Source organism: Aquarana catesbeiana, linkage group LG13, assembly GCF_042186555.1.
Source record: "Aquarana catesbeiana isolate 2022-GZ linkage group LG13, ASM4218655v1, whole genome shotgun sequence".
Taxonomy (NCBI): Eukaryota; Metazoa; Chordata; class Amphibia; order Anura; family Ranidae; genus Aquarana; species Aquarana catesbeiana.
The window spans coordinates 36,393,325-36,420,711 of NC_133336.1; the positions used below are offsets into that span (position 1 = coordinate 36,393,325).

General features: G+C 40.8%; 1 protein-coding gene across 2 annotated transcripts in view; it reads right to left on the reverse strand.

Annotated features, from left to right (window-relative positions):
* The window catches only part of MDGA2 (MAM domain containing glycosylphosphatidylinositol anchor 2), a 1,144,403-nt gene that overhangs the window by 250,532 nt on the left and 866,484 nt on the right, over window positions 1–27,387 (reverse strand). For both annotated transcript variants that reach the window (XM_073609471.1, XM_073609469.1), the window contains exon 8: window positions 14,313–14,606. In XM_073609471.1, the coding sequence (XP_073465572.1) occupies window positions 14,313–14,606 (294 nt within the window). The remainder of the gene's footprint in view (window positions 1–14,312; window positions 14,607–27,387) is intronic.

Here is a 27,387-nt window from a genome sequence, read left to right on the forward strand (position 1 = left end):
AAAAAAATGATAATTGGCATGTGCGTATGTATTCACCCCCTCTGTTATGAAGCCCATAAAAAGCTCCGGTGCAACCAATTACCTTCAGAAGTCACATAATTAGTGAAATGATGTCCACCTGTGTGCAATCTAAGAGCCCTTGCACACTGGGGCGGTTTGCAGGCGCTATTGCGCTAATAATACCGCTTTGCGGTGGTATTTAACCCTTTCTCGGCTGCTAGCGGGGGGTAAAACCGCCCCGCTAGCGGCCGCATACCGACGGTAAAACGCCGCTAATAATAGCGGCGTTTTACCGCCGACGCCGCCCCCCGCCCCAGTGTGCAAGGGCTATAAGTTTTACATGATCTGTCATTACATACACACACCTTTTTGAAAGGCCCCAGAGGATGCAACACCTAAGCAAGAGGCACCACTAACCAAACACTGCCATGAAGACCAAGGAACTCTCCAAACAAGGGACAATGTTGTTGAGAAGTACAAGTCAGGGTTAGCTTATAAAAAAAATATCCAAATCTTTGATGATCCTTAGGAGCACCATCAAATCTATTATAACCAAATGGAAAGAACATGGCACAATAGCAAAGCTGCCAAGAGACGGCCGCACACCAAAACTCACAGAGGGCATTAATCAGAGAGGCAGCACAGAGACCTAAGGTAATCCTGGAGGAGCTGCAGAGTTCCACAGCAGAGACTGGAGTATCTGTACATAGGACCACAATAAGCCGTACGCTCCATAGAGTTGGGCTTTATGGCAGAGTGGCCAGAAGAAAGCCATTACTTTCAGCAAAAAACAAAATGGCACGTTTTGAGTTTGCGAAAAGGCATGTGGGAGACTCCCAAAATGTATAGAGGAAGGTGCTCTGGTCTGAAGAGACTAAAATTTTACTTTTTGGCCATCAAAGAAAACGCTATGTCTGGCGCAAACCCAACACATCACATCACCCAAAGAACACCATCCCCACAGTGAAACATGGTGGTGGCAGCATCATGCTGTGGGGTGTTTTTCAGCAGTCGGGACTGGGAAACTGGTCAGAGATGAGATAAAGATGGATGGTGCTAAATACAGGGATATTCTTGAGCAAAACCTGTACCACTCTGTGTGTGATTTGAGGCTAGGACGGAGGTTCACCTTCCAGCAGGACAATGACCCCAAACACACTGCTAAAGCAACACTTGAGTGGTTTAAGAGGAAACATGTAAATGTGTTTGAATAGCCTAGTCAAAGCCCGGACCTCAATACAATAGAAAATCTGTGGTCAGACTTAAAGATTGCTGTTCATAAGCGCAAACCATCCAACTTGAAGGAGCTGGAGGAGTTTTGCAAGGAGGAATGGGCAAAAATCCCAGTGGTAAGATCTGGCAAGATCATAGAGACTTATCCAAAGCGACTTGGAGCTGTGATAGCCGCAAAAGGTGGCTCTACAAAGTATTGATTTTAGGGGGGTGAATAGTTATGCACATTGACTTTTTCTGTATTTTGTCCTATTTGTTGTTTGCTTCACAATAAAAAAAAAAAAAAATCTTTAAAGTTGTGAGCATGCTCTGTAAATGAAATGGTGCAAATGCTCAAACAATCCATGTTAATTCCAGGGGGGTGAATACTTTTGCAAGGCACTGTACCTCTGGTGGTAAAAATCTCCATGGTGTCACATAGCATGACTCCAGATTTAAGACAGCTTAATATGAAATACACTTTTATTGGTTTACATAAACTTATGCGGTCAGCAATGTCTGGTGAGTGATTTTGCCTTTGGGAACTCTAAGGTGAAGGGAGACAGGAATAGGACAAATAAACACTATATTGTCAAAAGTATTGTGACACCTGCCTTTACACGCACATAAACTTTAATAGCATCCCAGTCTTAGCTCGTAGGGTTCAATATTGGATTGGCCCACCCTTAACAGCTTCAACTCTTCTGGGAATGCTGTCCACAAGATTTAGGAGTGTGTCTATGGGAATGTTTGACCATTCTTCCAGAAGCAAATTTGTGAGATCCGGCACTGATGTTGGACGAGAAGGCCTGGCTCAGTTGTTCTATCGGGTTGAGGTCAGGACTCTGTGCAGGCCAATCAGGTTCCTCCACCCCATACCCACTCATCCATGTCTTTATGGACCTTGCTTTGTGCACTGGTCCAAATTATTTGGTGGAGGGGGGATTATGGTGTGGGGTTGTTTTTCAGGGGTTGGGCTTGGCCTCTTAGTTCCAGTGAAGGGAACTCTTAAGGCGTCAGCATACCAAAACATTTTGGACTATTTCATGCTCCCAACTTTGTGGGAACAGTTTGGGGACAGCCCCGTCCTGTTCCAACATGACTGCTCACCAGTGCAGTCAAAAGCAGGTGTCCCAATACTTTTGACAATATAGTGTATGTACTGCTGAACTAAAGATGTATAAAAGAGGATTTGCAGGGACTTGCACATTAGCTATGAAGGGAAAGAGCTAGCAACAGGGTGCAACAAAGGGAAAATTTTCATTGAACATGCTGACAGAAGAAGAGTGCAGAATGATAACAAATTGCTGAAATAAGATATATTGTCCACAAAAATCTATTATTCCAGGGCATACTAAGAAGCATGTACTGTGAGAGGACAGTACAACACAATCCCTTGCAGAACTACTAAGCAAGAAGTAGAGCCAGCCTATGTAATGATTAGTGAAGGGTAAATCTTCCAGCAAAGCAAAGTCAATGAAGGGGGGTGGGGGAAATCTTGTTGGTAAACTTTGCCCATTGTTCGGGCTACTAGGCAAATTACTGTACAAAAAAAAAAAAAGGCATGGGAAGCTGGGCACTGCCGTGGTGGTCATGTACCAAAGCAAAAAAGCAAAGAGAGCATATTTCCATGCTGTTTCTAGGGCAGCATTGGAAATACAAAATTCATTTAAATACCATGTTTGGGGGATGCCTTAGAGCTGTATGTGGTGTTATGGAACAGTACGATTTTTACAGACAGTTTTGGCGAATGCAGCAAAGGGATTGACTGCTAGCAACCAGAAAAAAAGTACCATGACTAAGCTCCGGGGAGTGGAGCAAAACACGTTGGGGACGTGGCCTGGTCAGAGTCCAGGCTGAGGTTGCCACTCCATTCATCTTTATAGAACACCTAGATGTGCTGCTTCTAGGGGCTAGCCTCCTTTGCAAAAAAGAGGGTTTCACCATGTCAGACCAGTGTGTTGATGCCACATCCCTAGTTGTGTATCAAGAAAAAAAAAGAAGAATCCCCCTTTATTGGGACTTTGTAAGAAGCAACCACACATATGAATTTAGAAAATATAATTTATTAGGTATACATAAAATCATTTGATCATATAATGACCGATGGTTAAAAGGACATAGAAAAAATACTACACAAGTATACAAAAAAGCATAGACAAGACAAAAAACACAAACGGTTACATGGTATGCAAGACAAAAAGATAGTTGTTACTCTCTGATATATAGTGATCTCCGGTATATAGTGATCTCCGGTAGCTGACGCGTTTCTGGTTCAAGCACCTTCATCAGGGGTATATAATAAAGAGTATATGCAGTCATAATTTTTTCTTACATGTGAAATGTTCCACCGTATAACTTAGAAAACTGGATGAAGCACTTCCAGCGGGGGTGTCAATAGCCCACCAAGAGCACCAATAATGCACGATAATATCAGAAAAACATGAATTTGCCCATTCAATTTGCCTGGTGATCGCAAGGAGTCATATATGGCAGGTTGCCAAACAAGGTCTGTAAATTTTAAGTGAAAGCGCTATCCTAAGCCCTAAATATGGCTCCTGATCCGTATATAGCAGCAACACATTCCAAATCCTTGAGTATTAGACCTCTCTACGGACAAAGAGGCCCTCTGTCTCTGCGTCACCCAGCTCTGCAGTTCCTCAAGAAAAAAAAAGTACCTACCTGATCCAAATCTCTTCCTATGAAGTTTGTAAATTTTTCCTATGTTTTCCCAGCAACAGCTTCTATTTCACGTACACTATGGGCTAGGTTTACTAAAACTGGAGAGTGCAAAATCTGGTGCAGCTGTGCATAGTAGCCAATCAGCTTCTAGCTTCAGCTTGTGAAATTAAGCTTTTACGAAAAAAACCTGGAAGCTGATTGGTTTCAATGCAGAACTGCACCAGGTTTTGCACTCGCCAGTTTTCCAGAAAATCAACCTATATAGCTACTCTTTTAAAGTGAAAGAAAATTCTGCTTATTGGCTCCTCCAAACCTACTGGCCACAGTTCAATGGACATGGCAGTTTTATATAGTTTTAAAAAAAAAATCTCCTGGGTGAATCTGCAAATATACTTTGCTTTGACATTTCTATATCTAGGTATTGGCCATCATAGGGAGAAGTCTAGCTAATTCCAAGTGTTGCACATTTCTTAATGGCTTTCATTTTAGTCCTGTTCAGAACGCCAGCTGTGCTAGGTCGGAAACAACCCGAGAAGGAAAGAAGTGAAAACCAAAATAAACTCTGACACGTTAATGGCTGTGTTCTGTATTTCTGCTGTGCCTGCAATAATAAGCATCACGTTTATACACGAGACATTTCTACGATTGTCAAAGAAAATGATTTGTAGAAATTACCTTTACAAATTCACTTGTTTGGCTAAAATCGTGCCAAAGGCTGATGCCCTACAAAAAGTGCCTACTCAAAGGGCATTGTGAATATGCGTCACTGAATTCTAGGATGTAAATGTGTGGGATTCTTCAAAGTAAGTTTACAAACTTCAAGATTGTTCAGAATAATAGAAGTAGGCTATAAATCATGGAAATACAACGTGGAAATAAATCCATGTGTGAGCAAGTGATTACAAGTTGGTGGTACTGAGATAGCAAATTTTTCAGGCTGACCCAGAACGGAAGGGGTTAAGTAGGCTTAGCATTTTACCAGGCAATTCCGGGCCTCCAACCATTTATATAATTTCAAAGCCAGTGAAAATGAAATATATATATATATATATATATATATATATACCAAAGAGCATATATAGCAAAATTCACAGTAGCGCAACAATAACAGTCCTCAGCCACCGTGGAGGTGGAACTGTGGAGAAGTGGATTGGCTTTTTAACTACTTGCGGTGCAGCCGCCATCAAATTGTATGTCAGTGCAAATAAAAAAAGTATCACGGACAGTACTCAATTGTTTTCCATGGATGGTAAGACATTGGGGGTCCCGGGGCAGTTAGACCTTGGGGGGGGGCAGGGGCAGGGGCAGTTCAGGTCACAAATTTTCAAAATGTGCATACACAGGCATTCATAGGCCAACTTCCTTAAAGCGGAGTTCCACTCAAAAATGGAACTTCCGCTTTAAGTGCTGGTGACCCCCTGACATGCCACATTTGGCATGTCATTTTTTTGTTTTTAGAGGCACCCAGCTCCCACTTCCTCCCCTGGCACTGTAAGGAAGATCACCTCTCCCCCCTTCCTCCCTGCAATCTTCTGGGACACGTCACAGGTCCCAGAAGATTGCCCCAGCCATTCACAGTGCGCAGCGCGGCTCGCACATACGCAGTAAGCGCCCGGCTGTGAAGCCACAGTTAGAATGCCGGTGCCGCTAGGAGGAGGGGGAAAGGAGCGGGGCTTCGTACGCCCGCATCGCTGGAACGTGGGACAGGTGAGTGTCTGATTATTAAAGTCAGCAGCTACACTTTTTGTAGCTGCTGACTTTTAAATGGGCGGAACTCCACTTTAAGAGCGTAAGCTTGAGCTGCCAAAATTCCTTTTTAAAAACAATACAATATACCAGTCCAGAGTAAAACCTTTTATAGATGATGGCCAGCAAAATGTTACTTCCCAAAATATTTAATAAAAGAAAGGATTTTATATTATTTTATTATTCATTTTTTTATTATTTTATATCATTTTTTATATGGTTTTATACTATTTTTGTAGAGAGGCGGCCCCCTTCTGTCAAGGGGGCCCACAGCAGTTTCCCCGTTTGCCCTCAAATAAATCTGGCACTGCCTATGAACAGTACATCCTGTTTCAAGCCGACATCGCTAGGCCACTGCCTCAAAGACAGCATCAGTGTTGTCAGCCTGTCCTGTAATCTCTAATTTTGGCTATTAGGCTCCCAATCAGATAGGCAGCCCAATGGCTAACTGAAGGAGTGTTAGGTTTAATTTCAAGGCCCTCACGGAGCATTGTCAGCGTGAATCTCCAGGTAAGAAGTTTTGAAGTCAATCCACAAATAACAATTTTCTTAAGAAAAAAGGTATCAAGTGAGGCCTGATTCTAAACATACAGTAAAATGGATTTTGGGAAAACATGCAACATTAGGAAGTGGTTTCCTACAACCTAAAAAATGGACTCATGAAATCTGCTGCATAAGTTGTGGCTTGTTTGGCCTTTTCGCCAATCCTACTTACATAATCAATATACAGACAGCTCCTCAATCTTGTGGGTGGTATACGCCGGCAACATTTAAGCTGGATACACACTATGCAATTTTCTGTAAACTTTGTCCTTCAGATTTACCAAAACCGTATAATATGAGGTCAAACCTTAAGAGTTTCAATTCGTATGCAATCAGGCCGGCCCTTGCACCTCATGGTTTTGGTAAATCTGAAGACAAAATTTGCAGAAAATCTAATAGCGTGTATGGGGCCTTATTCTGATTAAAATTCTTTAAGGCAAACTTTCCAGCCAATGAAAACTTAAAAAAATAACCCCGTAAGTGCGGGTTCCACAAAATACTTGCAAATATCTTTTCTAGCCAAGAAAAGTCTATTTCTCATGGCATTCTGATCTGAATTCCATAATTTACATCTATAACTATTTAAAAAAAAAAACATAATTTTGAGCTTGCTGTGAGCCACTTTCCATGTGGTTCATGTAGGGATGTCCGCGAGGAAAGGCCACGAAAGCCACAACTTATTGCAGAAAATTTCATGGGTCATGGCAAGCTCAAAATTGGGTTTGCATTTATTTATTTTTAAATCTAAAGGTGGCAGAGATGGAATTCAGATCAAAACAGCACAAGAAAATATTTTTTTTTTTTTTTTTTTTTTAGAAAAGCCAAAATAATCAATCCTGTACATTTCTAATAAAATCCAAACACTTTTGGCATGGACTTAGGAATCATTCCCCTATTAATTCAGTTCAAAGAATTTTGGTCATCTTTTGCCTTTACTGTGCTTTCATGCTGGAGCCATACCTCCAAATGCAAATGGTAACAATCCTTCAGTAGAGAGTTTATCATTCTCTCAATAGAGTTCAGCACATATTAAATTTTGTGTTTCAGAAAAATACAAAAACAGTTTGCGAAGGAATCCATCCATTATTAAATGAGAGAATAATTTGCATGCAGGTATAAAACAGATGCTAACGCTATGGTTTGTATAACCTTGGATAACATTGGAACCTTTAATTATTCCTTAAGGTAGAAAAGAAAATATTGCCTCATTAGAAATACATTGTGTTGGGTACTCATGACTTCTAGGAGTTTGCATTGTGAGCAGTGCTGATACAGCTAGTATCTGTCTTGTGGAAATGTAATCTCGTGGTGCTAATTGACTGTGACATAGGTACAGAACATGGGACAACTTAAGCATGAACTTTGAAATACAGGGGGTCCCCTACTTACAAACACCCGACTTACAAACGACTCCTACTTACAAACGGAGGGAGACAACAGGAAGTGAGAGGAAATCCACCCCTAGAGAGGGAAATTCACTCCTGTAAGAGTTATTACGGGAAAAAGGTGTCTCCACTGATGCTTTATCACCTATCCTTATTTCCCTAATAACCCCAAATTTTCAAAATCCAATTGTCATTGGGACAGAAAGTGAGGTGAAATCTTCTGAACAGGGGCACAGACAGCAAAACAAATGTTACAGGGGTGATAACCCTTCCCTATGCTATCTACAAAACTTAAAAATAGATTTTTTGGCTGGAGCTACACTTAAAAAATTTACCTGTTCCGACTTACAAACAGATTCAACTTAAGAACAAACCTAAAGTCCCTATCTTGTTTGTAACCCGGGGACCCCCTGTAGGTTACTATTTGCTAATTAGGCAGCAGGCATGAAAAAACAATCATTTGTCAAACTATTATTTGCTGAGGAACCCAAATGGAAGATTCACTAGGCTGCAGAATTTTTTGTAGTTATTGAAAGAGGACATAATGGGAAATGGCAACAGAAATAAAAAAGAGGAAAAAGGAAAGGAAGGCAGTGAGAGTAAAAAAGGGAAAGAAGCGTGGTAGTGAAAGAAAAGAGAAAGAAACAATGGAAGATGGAAAAGAGAAATAAGTACAATGAAATACTAAATCACAAAATAAAAATATCTAAACATCTAAACACAAAACCAAAAATATAATATATTGCAGCTTGGTGTGGTAGCTATATTTGTTTCTTTTTCCAAGCTTCTTTTGCTTTATTTTCCCCTGGTAATCCTGAACATAACACGCTTATGTCGCTCCTCAATGTGTCTATGGAGGGAGCAATGGTTGTCACCCTAGGTGCTCTCCTGATATGGACTGCAAACATATTTTTATTTCTTCCTTACACACCACTTGCTTTGGGACTTTAAAATGATTCTAAAGGCTCAAGGTTTTTAGCCTTCATGCATTCTATGCATGAAAGTAAAAAACCTTCGGTGCAGCAGCCCCCCCCCTCTAATACTCACCTGAACCCCATCTCGATCCAGCAATGTGCACAGGTGCCTCGGCTCTCCGAGGACTCTTCCTCATCATTGGTTCCTGATGCTGTCAATCACAGCCAGTGAGCCAATGAGTGGAGAGAGGTGACAAACCGTACTATGGCTCTGTGTGTGAATGGACACACAGAGCCACTTTTTGGGTGCCCCATAGCAAGCTGCTTCCTCAGCAGTAATGAGGGGCCAGGAGCGCCGACGGGGGGACCCAAGAAGGGGAGGATCGGGGCTTCTCTGTGCAAAACCACTGCACAGAGCAGGTAAGTATGACATGTTTGTTACTTTAAAAAAAGTATATATACTGTATATACAGTGCCTTAAAAAGTATTCATACCCCTTAAAATTTTCCACATTTTGTCATGTGATGTTAGCTGTATGCAAAAAACACATACGGGAAAGATAAAAACACTTAACTTTAAGAGAGCAAATTTTTCCAAGGATGAGGGCCGCTCTCCAAGTCTAAAGTCTCGTACACACGATCGGACTTTCCCAGGGGAAATGTTGGATAACAGGCTGTTGGCGGAAAATCCGACCGTGTGTACAAGGCTTTAGACTGAGAGAGAATATTATATTGGCATCAATGGACACAGAACAAAAATGGGAATTCTTCAAAAAGACTGTTTGTGAACTCACTGCATAGCATATTCCCATGGGCAATGAGTTTAAAAGGCTAAAAATAAAATCTGGAGCTTTAAAAAAATATAACAATGTAGGAACACTATTGTCGTTTAAATGTTACAAAGAATATAACAGAATATGTAAAAAGGAAATCAAGGACGCAAAAATTCAAAACAAACGACAGATTGCAAAAGATAGTAGGACAAACCCCAAAAAATACTTCAAATATATTAATAGTAAATAGCTCAGCTCTGAGCATGTAGGCCCTTTACAAAATAATCTAGAGTGGTTGACTGGGGACAAAGAGAAGGCAAATTTATTAAATACATTCTTCAGTTATGTGTATACAAAGGAGCATTGGAAGCTCATGTCCATAATGGGGGTGGTAGTGACACAGCCCCTAAAGATCCACAATGGCTCAAAAGTGATATAGTCCAGAAACATTTACACAGAATAAAGGTGGATAAAGCACCTGGACCAGATGGCATCCCCCTACGGATCCTAAAAGAATTCAGCTCTGTCATTTCAAAGCCATTCTATCTAACTTTTAGGGACTTATTAATGACAGGAATAGTACCACTGGATTGGTGTAGGGTCAATGTGGTGCCTATATTTAAAAAGGGAACAAAGTCTTTAACAAGTAACTATAGACCTGTTAGTTTACCTTCTATAGTCGGGAAGATACTGGAGAGTTTAATAAAAAGACCACATAGATGAGTTCTTGCTGGAAAAAAAATATTTTAAGCAACAGACAGCATGGATTCATGAAAGACAGAAGTTGTCAGACAAACCTGATAACTGGGGAAATCCATGGTGGTGAAGGATCTGGGGGTTTTGGTAGATCATTAACTCAATAATAACATGCAATGCCAAGCTGCAGTTTCCAAAGTGAGCAAAGTCCTTTCTTGTATTAAGAGAGGTATGGACTTCAGAGAGAGAGATATCATTTTGCCCCTGTACAAATCATTAGTAAGACCTCATCTGAAATATGCAGCTCAGTTTTGGACACCAGTTGTCAAAAAGGATATCAGGGAACTGGAGAAAGTGCAGAGAAGGGCAACCAAACTGATAAGAGGCATGGAGGAGCTCAGCTATGAGAAAAGATTAGAGAAACTGTTTAAGGGGGGATATGATCAACATGTACAAATATATAAGGGGTCCATGTAGTGAACTTGATGTTGAGTTATTCACTTTACGGTCATCACAGAGGACAAGGGGGCACTCTTTACGCCTAGAGGAAAAGAGATTTAATCTCCAAATATGGAAAGGTTGTTTCACAGTAAGAGCTGTGAAAATGTGGAATAGACTCCCGCCAGAGGTGGTTCTGACCATCTCAGTAGATTGCTTTAAGAAAGGCCTGGATTCTTTCCTATATGTACATAATATAACTGGGTACTGACATTTATAGGTAAAGTTAATCCAGGAAAAATCTGACTGCCTCTCTGGGATCAGGAAGGATTTTTTTTCCCCTGCTGGAGCAAATTGGATCATGCTTTGCTGGGGTTTTTCACCTTCCTCTGGATCAACTGTGGTATAGGATTGGGTATATGGGATTGTATGATATTATTTTTTATTTATTTTTATGGTTGAACTGGATGGACTTGTGTCTTTTTTCAACCTGATTAACTACTGTATGTTAATATGTTACAACCAAAACCGTAAATGTATTTTATTGGGATTTTATGTGATAGACCAACACAAAGTGTTACATAATTCTGAAGTGGAAGGAAAATGATAAATAGTTTTCAAACTTTTTTTACAAATAAATATGTGAAAAGCGTGGTGTGCATTTTTATTCAGCTCCCCTAATTCAATACTTTGTAGAACCACCTTTCTCTGCAATTGCAGCTGCAAGTCTTTTTACCAGCTTCGCACATCTAAAGAGTGACATTTTTGCCCATTCTTCTTTGAAAAATAGCTCAAGCTCTGTCAGATTGGATGGAGAGCGTCTGAACAGCAATTTTCAAGTCTTGTCACAGATTCTCAAATGGATTTAGGTCTGGACTTTGACTGGGCTAGTCTAACACATACATGTGCTTTGATCTAAACCATTCCATTGTAGCTCTGGCTGTATGTTTAGGGTCGTTGTCCTGTTGGAAGGTGAACCTCCACCCCAGAGTCTAGAGTCTAGTCTTTTACAGACTAACAGGTTTTCTTCTAAGATTGCCCTGTATTTGGCTCCATTCATCATCCCATCAACTTTGACAGCTTCCCTGCCCCTGCTGAAGAACCACAATGTTTCACGGTGGGGATGGTGTGTTCAGGGTGATATGCAGTGTTAGTTTTCCGCCACACATAGCGTTTTGCTTTTAGGCCAAAAAGTTTGATTTTGGTCTCATATGACCAGAGCACCTTCTTCCACATGTTTGTTGTGTCCCCCACATGGCTTCTCACAAACTGCAAACAGGATTTCTTATGGCTTTCTTCTTGCCACTCTTCCTCAAAGGCCAAATATGTGGAGTGCATGACTAATAGTTGTCCTGTGGACAGATTCTCCCACCTGAGCTGTGGATCTCTGAAGCTCCTCCAGAGTTACCATGGCCCTCTTGGCTGCGTCTCTAATTAATGCTCTCCTTGCCTGGCCTGTCAGTTTAGGTGGATGGCCATGTCTTGGTAGGTTTGCAGTTTGGCCATACTGTTTCCATTTTCGGATGATGGATTATACAGTGCTCTGTGAGATGTTCAAAGCTTGGGATATTTTTTGTTACCTAGCCCTGCTTTAAACTTCTCCACAACTTTATCCCTGACCTGTCTGGTGTGTTCCTTGGCTTTCATGATGCTGTTTGTTCACTAAGGTTCTCTAACAAATCTCTGAGGGCTTCACAGAACAGCTGTATGTATATTGAGATTAAATTATACACAGGTGGACTCTATTTACTAATTAGGTGACTTCTGAAGGCAATTGGTTCCACTAGATTTTAGTTAGCAGTATCAGCGTAAAGGGGGCTAAATACAAATGCACGCCACACTTTTCACGTATGTATTTGTAAAAAATGTTGAAAACCATTTATCATTTTCCTTCCACTTCACAATTATGTGCCACTTTGTGTTGGTCTGTCACATAAAATCCCAATAAAATATATTTAGGTTTTTGGTTGTAACATGACAAATATGTGGAAAATTTCAAGGGGTACGAACACTTTTTCAAGTCAGCAAGTTGAAAGTTCAAAGCAAGTTAATCAAGGAGAAAAAAGGTGAAAGAATGAGGAAGGAGAGCCTGGTTGTGCTACTGGTCTCTGATTGGCCTCTCCTCCAATCATGGGATCCTCTCTGCAGCATTAGGCAGTAAGAATTGTTTTGGGACACCAAAGACTTTACACCATGACCTACGTATTTGGAGTGGGGTGTAAAATTTCAGGTTGCAAAGTATGGCAAACACTATTGTGTCCTCATACGAGTATCCAATCTTTTTTTAGAAGACAAAAAAGAGAGAAAGAAAAAGAGAGAAAGTAAGTGTATGGACACTGTAGGTCCTTGCGGTTCCTTTTTTTTTTTTTTTTTTTTTTTTTTACTTATTTTTATTGGAACCTCATTCTGTTGGTCTGAGTACCTATACTGACCAATAAAGATCACATGAACTTTTTTAGACTTTATAGAGTCACACTAGCGCAGATACATATATATATATATATATATATATATACATACATATATATATATATATATATATATATATATATATATATATATATATATATATATATATATATATATATATATATATATATATATTTTTTTTTTTTTTTTGCATTCCAATCTTTATTTTATATAGGGCTCTAAAATTCCAAAGTGTAGCGAAGATGTAAGAGCAACAGTTTTGTTATCACTTTGGGTGCGATGAGGACACAGATAATCATTATGCGTTATATAATGTAATCTACAAACAGATTTATGCACATTTTATTATGTTTGTGACTATACTATGTCCAGGCGCCTACTGGGAAATTATTGCAAACTTTGGACTTCTGCAGTTGCAAAGGAAAGAGAAAACAACAGCACACATAATTGAATAACATGTAACCTAGCAACATTTATTATCCATTTAAAACCTTTAAATATAAAAGATATTTTGGCTTGCTATGATGTTTGCTCACCAGAGACGCCTTTTCTTTGTATTGCTTTGGTTCAGACTTTATTTTGCGGCTAAACCTTAACCAACTGCACACCTGTCCAATGAGAGGGCCTCATTGCAAATCGGTGCACTCTTACTGGATGGAAAGATGGTGACTGGGCAGGGTTTTATAACTCTGTCCAGGGTGGCAGGGCTTAGACCTGCAGTAAGAAAGTCAAGACCTTCATCGCAAGATGTAATTGGGTATTAAACGGGGGAAAGAACAGGAAAATAAAAACTCAGTTTGTAGACGCTATAACGCTTGCACAAACCAATCAATAAATGCTTATTGGGATTTTTAAAAAAATGTGTAGCAGAATACAAAGTGGCCGAAATTTACGAAGAAATTAGCGTTTTTACATTTTATTGGATATGTTTTATATTAGAAAGTAAAAAAATATTGGGTTTTTTATTTTTTTCAAAATTTTCAGTCTTTTTTCATTTTTAGCGAAAAAAAATAAAAAATGCAGAGTTGAACAAATATCACTAAAAGAAAGTTGTATTTGTGTATAAAAAAAAGATATAAAATTCATTTGGGTGCAGCGTCGCATGACTGTCAGTTAAAGTAACGCAGTGCCAAAAAGCATAAAATGGCCTGGTCATGAAGGGGGTAAATCTTCCAGAGGTCAAGTGGTTAAAGGAAGTGGAACATAGCAGCTCTACTGGCAGGATTAACAGGTTATAAACTATGTTGCACAGAGGACTCAGAAGAACAAAAACTGCTGTTATGATGCTGTTGACAGACGGTCTTCTATATGCATTTTTTTTATTTTGCCAATACTTCTACTTTGGATTTCAGATAGGCTTGCTCTGCAGTTTTTACAATTTCTGTGGAATGCATCAAATTCTTTAAAATAAAATTAGCTTAAGGTCCACAAGACAGCCAAACAACAATGTAAACACTATAGAAAATCATAATGGCCATGACCCTCTGTACTCACATTGCACGATCAGCTGAACCAGGGCTTCTCTTGGCTTGACATTAAATCCATTGTATTGACTGGTTTGACACCTGTATGTTCCCGTCATTTCCCTGGACACATTTACAATCCTTAATATTCCATCATAACTCTCCATCTGCATTGATCCATCAGGCATCGGAAACTCTTTGTCAGCTCTAGACCACATGATAATTGGCTTTGGCTTTCCAGATACTTGACACTGCAGTTCTATTGTATCTCCTTCCCTGGCGACCATCGGAGATTTGCCTTTGGGAACGGTGAGGTTTGGTGGGACTGAAAAAAGCAAAAAGGAAAGGTTTGCATGATGTAAATAAAGGTTCTTAATACAGGATAATGGACATAAACAAAGAAAAGCCAAATATTTTCAGCTGGTTTCACTGTATGTAATAAATATCTAAACCACTGCCATAAAGCTTCATACTTTTGTTATCTCTACAAACCCAATTATACATCACCAACCTGCAACACCTGGAGAATATGTAATAACATAATAATTATTTGGTCACATTATCTCCCATCACATGACATCTAGGATTCCATGTAATGTGAAGTTGCATATGATAAATATCATGAGATCAGTGACATAATAAAAATCTATGTATAAGACAGCTATCAACAAAGGCTCAAGGTGGACCTGACATTTGAAAGTGTGAAGGTTCTCATTTATCCAGGTCATGGTATAGATCAGTGTTCCCCAAACTGTGGCCAGAGGTTTGCCTGCTTTTATCTGGCCCTTGGGGCATTATTCCCCCAACTGTAAGCAACAGTGAGGTATAGTTCCTGCCACTGACATACAATGGGTCACTATTGCTTCCACCGACACCAATAATGAAGCACTATTCCTTCCACTGTCACCAATAATTGGGCACTATTCAGCCCACTGATACCAATTATTCCTACCACTGGCACCAATGATGGGGCATTATTTTTCCCACTTTTTCCCACTGACACCAATGATGAGGCACTATTCCTCCTACCAATGATGAGGCACTATTCCTTCTACTGATACTAATGATGATGCACCATTTCTTCCACTGACACAACAATGAGGCACTATTCCTTCCACTGACACAACAATGAGGCACTATTCCTTCCACTGCCACAACGAGGCACTATTCCTCCCACTGACACCAATAATGAGGCACTATTTCTCCCACTGACACCAATGATGAGGCACTATTCCTCCCACTGACACCAATCACGAGGCACTATTCCCCCCACTGACACCAATCATGAGGCACTATTCCTCCCACTGACACCAATGATAAAGCACTATTCCTCCCAATAACACCATCAATGGGGCACTATTCTGCCCACTGACACCAATGATGAAACACTATTCCTCCTACCAATGATGAGGTGCTATTCCTTCCACTAACACCAATGATGAGACACTATTCCTCCCACTAACCCCAATGATGGGGCACTATTCCTTCCACTGATACCAATGATGGGTACCATAACTCCCAATGACAACAACAATGGGGCACTATTCCTCCCCTAATACCAAAGAAGGGGTATTGTATACTCTCACTGACACCAGAACATTTTCTACTCCCACTTGCCACGGTCCGGCCCCCCATAGTTTGAAGGACAGTAAACAGGCCCTTTGTTTAGAGAGTTTGGAGGCCCCTGGTATAGATAGTAGTAGTTAGTCACATTCAACTGGACTTACTTTACAATGCTGAAGTTGTTTGTAGCTCATCCAAGATACTTCCCCCAGTTTAATAAGTGTCAGGAAAATACCCCAATATTTATCTCCACACAGTTAACAGAAACACCTTACTTCAATCCTCAAGGAAGGCAGATGTTGATTTCCAAGAACAGGATGGGAGGAGTGAAAGTTGTTGAACCACCCTGTTCTGATTACATAATCCCGTCCTTGGTGTCAGGAAAGATTGTGTTATAGGCCCCCTTTAACCAGTGGTTGTTTTACTTTGACATACTTTGACGTATCAGAATCATTGGCTCTCTTGAATGATTCTCAGCATTCATACAATTTTGATGGAAAACTAGGAGCACTCAGCTGCCAATTGTAGCAGCTTTTCTTGGACCCTCTTGTAAAACTAAGCCAACCTCCACCCAGTCAATAGAGCTAAGGGATGAGATGCACATTTTTGGTTATTCTTTACTGGAATCTTCTTTAGTGTCACTTTATATCAATATTTCCAAATTTACAGTCCGATAATCAACATACTATTCCACAGAATGATATCACAATTTGACACACATCAGACATGATATAGATTTTATGCAGATTCTCCTTAGAAGATTTAATGTGACCAATTCATCTTCTAGAAATTACAGTCTAGGCATGTTTGGTACCTATTTGATCGTCATGTTCTTATACATTCAGGTAGATATTTTTTATTAATGTAATTGTATCATACCCAGGATTAGCGATTGTGTGTAGAGTTTGCCAGCTGGATTGTATGAAAAAGAGCATTTTCAGGGCAAGTAGAGCAAGATGTCAAATGTAATTGCCTCTAATTGTTTTATGATGGTCATAAGCCATTTCTGAACAAGTCATTTACAGAATGCTTTATTGACTATTTCTGGAACTTCAATAAAAGTCTCTGACTTAATGTTATTTACTACAGCAAATTAACCATTTATGATGTGATTTCATTATGGTTTTCCAGAGATTTGAAGTACTGTTTATGTTACTGCCCCCCCCCCCCAGCTGAACTGTTTTATTGGGGTTTTAGGTTTTGTTTTGTACCTGACATTGACTTGAGAATTTTGGAGAAATAAGGGTGGCAATGTGCTCAGTATTAATTCCAATTCTCCTCACTCAGTATGGGGTTGATCAGACCTCATTATTGTCTTGCCATGCACTCTGCATTAAATACTATTGAGCTCTGTTATTTACTGCTGATCTTTGAACTCTTCAATCCTCCCCCATATTTTATTGGGCCTTGCTTTGTTGTCACCATATAAAGAAAAAAGAAAGCTTTCTTCTATTTTGTTCAGATAGATCTCCACCACCTTTCCAGTGTTGCCTCTCCTTGAATATGGTGATGAAAAATATGCCTATGTTGCCTTGAGCGAACACCACACTTTGACATGAATAAGTGATCTTCACATTGGACAGTGGAATGTGCAAAATTACCTTAACTGTAATGCCCCGTACACACGGTCGGATTTTCCTATGGAAAATGTGTGATAGGACCTTGTTGCCGGAAATTCCGACCGTGTGTGGGCTCCATCACACATTTTCCATCGGATTTTCCAACACACAAAGTTTGAGAGCAGGATATAAAATTTTCTAACAACAAAATCCGTTGTCGGAAATTCCAATCGTGTGTACACAAATCCGACGCACAAAGTGCCACGCAGGCTCAGAATAAATAAAGAGAGATGAAAGCTATTGGCCACTGCCCCGTTTATAGTCCCGACGTACGTGTTTTACATCACCGCGTTCAGAATGATCGGATTTTCCGACAACTTTGTGTGACCGTGTGTATGCAAGACAAGTTTGAGCCAACATCCGTCTGAAAAAATCCATGGATTTTGTTGTCGGAATGTCCGATCAATGTCCGACCGTGTGTACAGGGCATAAAAGTCGAGCTTGTCCCCACCTCTCTCACTTCCCAAACCTTACTACAGGTCACGGAGCCTGGCCATCATATTAAAAGGAAAATATAGAGGCTCCGGGGGTGATGGAGGAGGGGCCAAATTTAACTTATTACCAGAAAAGATGAGATGTACTATAAATGTAAATAATACCACCTACATCACTGAATCTGTTGCTTTCATTGGCCAGTGTTTCTTTTATTTTATGTTTGAAGTGTTCACATTGGTAACCAAGTTCCTAGTTATTACAATGTATTTCATTTAGCAATTATATTATTCACTTATTTAAGGGATCGTTCACAATGATCTCATATTCATTAGGCTGCAGTGATCTGCACAGATCAACACAAGCTCAAAGCACATGAAAAGAAAAATGTTTTTTACATGTGCTCTGTTCAACATGTGTGCCTTTTTAGCCTCGGTTCACACCAGAGGCGGCACGACTTGCAGGTCGCCTCACAGAGGTGACCTGCACACGACTGCCGGGGCGACTTGCAAAACGACTTCTGTATAGAAGTCTATGCAAGTCGCCCCAAGTCGCCCCCAAAGTCGTACAGGAACCTTTTTCTAAGTCAGAGCGACTTGCGTCGCTCCGATTAGAACGGTTCCATTGTACTGAACGGAACGCTACTTGTCAGGAGACCTAGGTCGCCTGACAAGTCGTCCCAGTGTGAACCGAGGCTTACTCTGCGCAACCTACCTCACTGTGTATCACTGCACTGCGACTAAATGTGCAGTGATGCAAAAAAAGTTAAAAAGTGTTTGTAAACCCTTGTTTTGTTTTAAAGAAAAATAAACATTCCCATACTTACCTGCTCTGTGCATTGGGTTTGCACAGAGCAGCCCCAATCCTTTTCTTCTGGGGTGCCCGGCCGGTGCTCCAGGCTCCTCCTCTTCATTGGGTGCCCCCACAGAAAGCCGCTTTCCATGGGGGCACAAGTGCATTCTCGCTCCCATGTCCCACTGCTACATTGACACAGACAGTGGGACTTGGCCCCACCCCCCTTGTCACAGCTTTTGATTGACAGCAGCGGGAACCAATGGCTGTCAGTCTGTGCAATGAGGAGAGCTACAGCGGCCAGAGCTGTTGCGCTTGTGCACATCGATGGATCGAGCTCAGGTAAGGAAAAGAGGGGATCTGGGTGGCAGCTGCAACACAGAAGGTTTTTCACCTTAATGCATACAATGCATTAAGGTGAAAAACCTTAAAGCTTTATAACCACTTTAAATGAAGTATCATTTTGTGACACTTATAAAGTAAAAAAAAAGGGAAAGAATAAAGTGAGCAGTGCAGAACATTGTAACATGTCACGCAGCCTCTAATCATTGCACATGCATTTTAGTCCGAATGTAGGGATTCAGTCAACAGTAAGTGGATAATACTGTATACTGAGACAAAAAAAATACTGTATGTATATGTGTGTGTATAAATATATAAATATATATCTTTTTTTCAGCGGGAGCGTAGGAGAACGCAGCACCTCCAGCACAGAATGTATGAAATGGCATGGGGCGATGGGGTGTGCTGCAGAGTCTATTGATGCTGGTGGGGATTTATTATTGCTAGAGAAGATCCATTGTTGCTGGAGGGGATCAATTGTTGTTGAGGGGTCTATTGTTGTTGGAGGGTCTTTTGTTGCTGGGAGGAACCTACTTTTTAGGCTCCACAGACCCTCCAGCAGCCAGTGACAATAGATCTTGTTGAGGATCTATTACTGCTGGAGAGAGTCTATTGTTGCTGGCTGCTGGGACATTTATTGTTGCCTGGGTGGATCTATTGTTGCTGGGGGTATTTTGTTGAGGGGGAGTCTATTGTTGCTGGCTTCAGGGGATCTACTTTACTGCTTTTCATTTATATTGGGTTTTGTATTCTCTAAAAGGAGCTGTACTGGGAGGTGGGTAGAGACTGGAACTGAAGCTGGTTGGTAGGGGGCAGAGACAAGGGGTGACTTGGAAGGGGGGAGTACCTGCACCTATGCTCTAAGAAAAAAAAACAGTATATATTATATATACATATACATATATATATATATATATATATATATATATATACATATACACACACAATATCTCACAAAAGTGAGTACACCCCTCACATTTTTGTAAATATTTTATTCCATCTTTTCATGTGACAACACTGAAGAAATGACACTTTGCTACAATGTAAAGTAGTGAGTGTACAACTTGTATTACAGTCAATTTGCTGTCCCCTCAAAATAACTCAACACACAGCCATTATTGTCTAAACCGCTGGCAATAAAAGTGAGTACACCCCTAAATGAAAATGTCCAAATTGGGCCCAAAGTGTCAATATTTTGTGTGGCCACCATTATTTTCCAGCACTGCCTTAACGCGCTTGGGCATGGAGTTCACCAGAGCTTCACAGGTTGCCACTGGAGTCCTCTTCCACTCCTCCATGACGACATCACAGAGCTGGTGGATGTTAGAGACCTTGCGTTCCTCCACCTTCCGTTTAAGGAAGCCCCACAGATGATCAATAGGGTTTAGGTCTGGAGACATGCTTGGCCAGTCCATCACCTTTACCCTCAGCTTCTTTAGCAAGGCAGTGGTCTTCTTGGAGGTTTTTTATGGGGTCATTATGTTGGAATACTGCCCTGCGGCCCAGTCTCCGAAAGGAGGGGATCATGGTCTACTTCAGTATGTCACAGTACATGTTGGCATTCATGGTTCCCTCAATGAACTGTAGCTCCCCAGTGTCGGCAGCACTCATGCAGCCCCAGACCATGACACTCCCACCACCATGCTTGACTGTAGGCAAAACACACTTGTCTTTGTACTCCTCACCTGGTTGCCGCCACTCACGCTTGACACCATCTGAACCAAATAAGTTTATCTTGGTCTCATCAGACCACAGGACATGGTTCCACTAATCCATGTCCTTAGTCTGCTTGTCTTCAGCAAACTGTTTGCGGGGCTTTCATATGCATCATCTTTAGAAGAGGCTTCCTTTTGGGATAACAGCCATGCAGACCAATTTGATGCAGTGTGCGGCGTATGGTCTGAGCACTGACAGGCTGACCCCAGATGGACTCTATGTACTAATTAGGTGACTTCTGAAGGCGCATGGTTCCACTAGATTTTAGTTAGGCGTATCAGAGTAAAGGGGGTTGAAAACAAATGCACGCCACACTTTTCAGATATTTATTTGTAAAAAAATTTGAAAACCATTCATCATTTTCCTTCCACTTCACAGTTATGTGCCACTTTGTGTTGCTCTATCACATAAAATCCCAATAAAATACATTTATGTTTTTGGTTGTAACATGACAAAATGTGGAAAATTTCAAGGGGTATGAATACTTTTTCAAGGCACTGTATATAAATGGGGCAGACTCGATGGACCACTTGACCTTTTTTGCCATCACCCTTTTTTTTCTGTTTCTAATTTCTTCCATAAGAGTAATCTCTGCGGCTGAACATCATATGAATATTGAAGAGCAACTGCAGCAAAATGTAACATCAGATACGGTATATAAATAAAATAACATTACAATTAACAATCTTAAAGAAAAGGTTATAGATTATTGCAATTGCATATTTTGTGTTATTTCTAAATCAGCATTTCCTAGCAGTTATTTATGGAGGATGGTCATTTTGCCTTCATCTGCAAACCTTTAAATTTACACCACCAATTTTAAATTTGTTTGAAATTCAGAGTATGCGTGTATGCCTAGGCGTTCATTTTATTAATGCGAGGTGCCTCAAAGCATTGGACAGTCAGATTTAAAATAAAAAAAAAAAAAAAAAATCACTTTGGGTTATTTAAAAGGAGCTGCTAAGCTATTATTAGAATGTTGCCTTCAGCCATTTCTCATGTAGAAAGTGCATGGGTCAGTGACTGGGAAATCAACGGGTTCATGAAGGAAGGAGACTTTATGTATATAATCAGCATCAGTGCAGTATTCTTTAAGTGTGAGTAGCATGTCTTGCAGCTGCTCCATCCCGAATCTCCCAGCAGGTGATGCTGCTGTATTACTGATTCCTAGACCCAAGCTGCAGAGAAGCTGAGCGATCATTAAACCGCAGAAAATTTACACGGAAAAGCTCTCAGTTCTGAGGAAATACATTACGGTCAATGCTCAGGCACGAAAGGATTGCTTGCTATTTGGACTTGGAGCAATGGTGGGCAGTAACCCATGGCAACTATCCAAAATCAAGCTATAAAAAAGGTTTTGATTGGTTGCCATCATCATCTTAGAAACAACGTATCTTGTGTCACAGTTATTAATTAAGGTCAATAACCATTAATAGGCAATTACATGGTAAGCTGCGTATTTTTACTTTTTTTCTTTAATTGAACTCAGTAGGTTCAGGAGTATTGTCGTGCTCAACTGTTTTCATTCATTTAATGTGGTTCTATAGTATACATTTTTCTCTCCAGGACATATATACATATACACACACACAGTATGGGATAAGAGGGAGATTAGGTTGTGAATTATAGTGTAATATGATATATATATACACACAGTATATAAGACTGGGATGCCATTAAAGTTCATGTCCCAATACTTTTGACAATATAATATATATATATATATATATACATACATACACACACATACACAGGTGCATCTCATAAAATTGGAATATCATCAAACAGTTAAGGGAGTTGTAAAGCCAGAAGGTTTTTTTATCTTAATGCATTATATGCATTAAGATAAATAAACCTTTTGGGTGTAGCAGGCCCCTCCTGCACCCCCTAATTACTTACCTGAGCCCCATCTCTCTCCAGCGATGTCCACAACTGTTGAAGCCATCCGGGACACTCCTCCTGATTGGCTGAGACACAGCAGCGGCGCCATAATCAAAGTCAGTCAGCCAATCGGGGAGAGAGGGGGGGCGGGGCCGGGTCAGGGCTCTGGGTCAGGGCTCCGTGTCTGAATGGACACAGAGAGTTGTGACTCGGCTCGGGTGCCCCATAGCATGCTGCTGACTGTGGGGGCACTGGATAGGAAGGAGGGGCCTGATAAGAGGAGGAACCAGGCTGGTCTGTGCAAAACGAACTGCACAGAGGAGGTAAGTATGATATGTTTGGGTTTTTTTTGTTTTTTTTAAAACAAGACTTTACAGTCACTTTAATTTATTTCAGTAATTCAATTCAAAAAGTGAAACTCATATATTTTATATAGATGCATTACACACAGAGTGATATATTTCAAGAATTTCTTTCTTTTAATTTTGATGATTATGGCTTACGGCTAGTGAAAACACAAAATTCAGTATCTCAGAAAATTTGAATATTACATAAGACCAATTAAAAAAAAATTTTTAATACAGAAATGTTGGCTTACTGAAAAGTCTGTCCATGTACAGTATAGTATTCATTCAATACTTGGTCGGGGCTCCTTTTGCATGAATTACTGCATCAATGCAGCGTGGCATGGAGGTGATCAGCCTGTGGCACTGCTGAAGTGTTATGGAAGCCCAGATTGCTTTGATAGCGGCCTTCAGCTCATCTGCATTGTTGGGTCTGGTGTCTCTCATCTTCCTCTTGACAATGCCCCGCAGATTCTCTATGGGGTTTAGGTCAGGCGAGTTGGCTGGCCAATCAAGCACAGTAATACCATGATTATTTAACCAGGTATTGGTACTTTGGGCAATGTGGACAGGTGCCAAGTTCTGCTGGAAAATTAAATCAGCATCTCCATAAAGCTGGTCAGCAGAGGGAAGCATGAAGTGCCCTAGTAGAGGGCTGCACTGATTTTGGACTTGATAAAACACAGAGGACCAACACCAGCAGATAACATGGTCTCCAAAATCATCACTGACTGTGGAAACTTCACACTGGACCTCATGCAACTTGGATTCTGTGCCTCTCCACCCTTCCTTCAGAAACTGGGACCTTGATTTCCAAATAAGATTCCACATTTTCCACAGTCTGTGATGATTTGAGGAGGTGTGTCATCTGCTGGTGTTGGTCCACTATGTTTTATCAAATCCAAAGTCAGCGCAGCCCTCTACCAGGAAGTTCTGAAGTACTTCATGCTTCCCTCTGCTGACCAGTTTTATGGAGATGCTGATTTCATTTTCCAGCAGGACTTGGCACCTGCCCACACTGCCCAAAGTAACAATACCAGGTTTAATGATCATGGTATCACTGTGCTTGATTGGCCAGCAAACTCGCCTGACCTAAACCCTATAGAGAATCTATGGGGTATTGTCAAAAGGAAGATGAGACACCAGACCCAACAATGCAGGTGAGCTGAAAGCCATTATCAAAGAAACCTGGGCTTCCATAACACCTCAGCGGTGCCACAGGCTGATTACCTCCATGCCATGCCACATGAATGCAGTATGCAAAAGGAGCCCTGACCAAGTATTGAGTGCATACTATACTGTACATGGATATACTTTTCAGTAAGCCAACATTTCTGTATTAAAAATCCATTTTATATTGGTCTTATGTAATATTCTAATTTTCTGAGAGACAGATTTTTGGGGGTTTTCACTAGCTGTAAGCCATAATCATCAAAATTAAAATAAATAAATGCTTGAAATATATCACTCTGTGTGTAACAAATCGATATAAAATATATGCGTTTTACTTTTTGAATTGAATTCTTGAAATAAATTAACTTTTTGATGATAGTCTAATTTTAAGAGATGCACCTGTGTATATATAGCAAACATTACGCTATACTTCACAACCTAATGTCCCTATTATCCCATTTAGACTTGTAGTTGGGGGTGTTACAAACGTGCAGTTGAGATGCAATTTTAGTGCCTCCCTTAAACTGCAAGGTAGCAGCTGGGGGTGTTCACATGCCACTTTTGCAATGCTTTGCTTGGTGCCCTCAGCAAAACTGATCCTCTCTGTCAAATTTGTTAGACTTACAGGTGCAGAACACAGTATATTCCAATGAATGGGGACTTGCTGCAAACACCCCACAACTGTGTGCACTGTATGCAGTTACAGCTCATAGGTGCAGCATTTATTGGATTAAAACAGGCAAAGAGAAGGCATCATAGCAACTCCTCACGGCTTGTGAAACATCTCTGAAAAGCAACCTAAATAAGGATTGCTTTTCTGAGGTGCAACAATTTAACCACACAACGAAAGCCAGCCTCTAACATCCCCTGGTGTATTAAATGTGTGCCAATTTAAAAATATATTGTTGCCCATAACAAATATAGTCCTCATTTAATTTAGCTATAAGCAATTGTACCTTTTTGTCTTAGCAGGTAGTAGGAAAAGCCAATAGAATTCTAGGGTGTATCAATAGGCTGACCACCAGCAGGAGGAAGGAGGTTCTGATTCCCCTATATAGATAGTTATCACTAGAGGGATCCCTAGCAGGAGGAAGGAGGTCCTGATTCCTCTATTAAGATCTTTTTTTTTTTTTTTAACAGTTACGTTTTTATTCATCTCCAAAGGAGAAAAGTTTCAGTACAAAGATAAAAAAGACGTACATTCACAAATATATATATAAATGTACATATACCTATACATAGGAATATAAAAGGGGCACAATAAGAGAGGATTACATAAAAGAGGCAAAGAAGAACCATTTCCAGAAGGAAAGTGACAATCTAAATTAAATAGTCTCAAGTATTACATCAAAAAGCAAGGCACATCAGTTCAGATCTTAGTTGCAATTATTCATATCACTACAAAGTTGTATTTTAGGAGCAATACCTCCTCCTCAAAGCAAAAAAAAAAAAAAAAAAAGGGGGGGGGGGGGGGAGAGGTATATTTTAGTGGTAATTTTAAGTGTATTCTAAATATTTCTTAATCGATCTAGTGGTGTATAAGTTCAGCGATTTCTCCTGGGGGGATCCGCATCAGTGGCCATCACCTAGACACCCATGGACCCCAAATTTTTTCAAACTTTTTGGGACACTTCCGGCTCATAAATGTGAGCTTATATAGAGGGAGGGTCTTATCAATGAGTGTTTTCCATTGTCCCACTGTTGGGGGGTCTGTCTGTTTCCATTTAAATAAGATGGTTTTCCTTGCATAGAATAGAGCATAGAAAACGAATAGCCTCTTATGGGTGTTCGCGATGAGGGTATCACAGATCCCCAGGAGAAGGACCCGGGGATCCAGTGTAAGTGTCAGGTTCCCAATTAAGTTGATGTATTGCACCACCTCCCTCCAGAACTGTTGAAGAAGGGGGCACGACCACACCACATGTAAGAAAGTACCTATATCCGTATTGCATTTTGGGCACCTATCAGAGTGAGAGGGATATATTTTAGCAAGCCGTTGGGGTGTGTAGTATGCCTGGTGAAGGAATTTTAACTGGATGTACCTGTCCCTGGCGGATATCATCAAAGGAATATATTGTTGGACTCCCTCTTCCCAATCGTCATCCGTCAGGGAGGGCACAGCCAGCTTCCATTTGTTAAATAGCCTAGTCCCCTGGTTATCAGTTCCCAGGGTCACCCGGAGATACAAAGAGGAAAGGACACGGTCCACATGCTTGGAAATAAGGAAGCGCTCCACCATATGTGATTGTAGTTGAATTTCTGAAGGGAATTGAGCCTGAGTTGCGTGTCTCAGTTGCAAATAGCGGAAAAACATTTTAGTAGGGAGTTGGAAGGTATTACGCAGTTCGTCAAATGTAAGGAGTTTACCCTCTGGCATAATATGCTGTAAGATTTTAATTTCATATTTAGCCCAGACTGCTGGGTCTGGGATCATTAAGAGATGTGGTAGTTTAGGGTTACCCCAGAGTGGTGTATAGGGTGAATAAGTTTGTGGTGGGTTGAGCTTAGCTGTCAGCTGTTCCCAAATTTTGGCGGTCGTGCGCATAGGGATGGTCATATTGCCTTGTGCTTTTGGACCCCTGAATACCAGGTTGCTCAATGCTGAATATGACCCCAATATGGCTGCTTCTAAATTGACCGCTGGGTTATGTCGTGACTGAACAAACCACCAGCGCACCGTCACCAGCACCGCTGCCCAATAATATTTCCTGAAGCACGGCAATGCCAGCCCACCCGCAGATAGGGGAAGCTGCAGGCCCGTTTTGGCAACCCTGGGGGTCTGTCCCACCCAAATGAAATTAGTAATCACCCGATCTAGTTGCTTAAAAAATGATTCAGGGATAGGTACTGGAGTGTTTCTAAATACATACAGGAATTTGGGGAGGAATATCATTTTGAGAAGGTTTATCCTACCCACCGGTGTCAGGGGAAGGGACTTCCATGTTAAGCAGCGTCTTATTAGTTGCTGTAGAATGGGGTATACATTATCTGTCAGATAACAAGAGAGATCTCTTTGTATTTCAATGCCTAGATACCGAAACTTAGTGACCGTTTGCAGGGGTATATGGTGGGGGGGGGGGGGTAGGGGCGGCTGGGAGATCGGGAAAAGCATGGATTTGTTCCAGTTTATGCGTATACCTGAGAAGGAGCCAAATAAGTCTATGATCCTTAGGGTCTCCTCGAGGGAGTGGGAAGCATCTGGGAGATAAAGAAGAGCGTCATCCGCGTAGAGGGAGATCTGTTC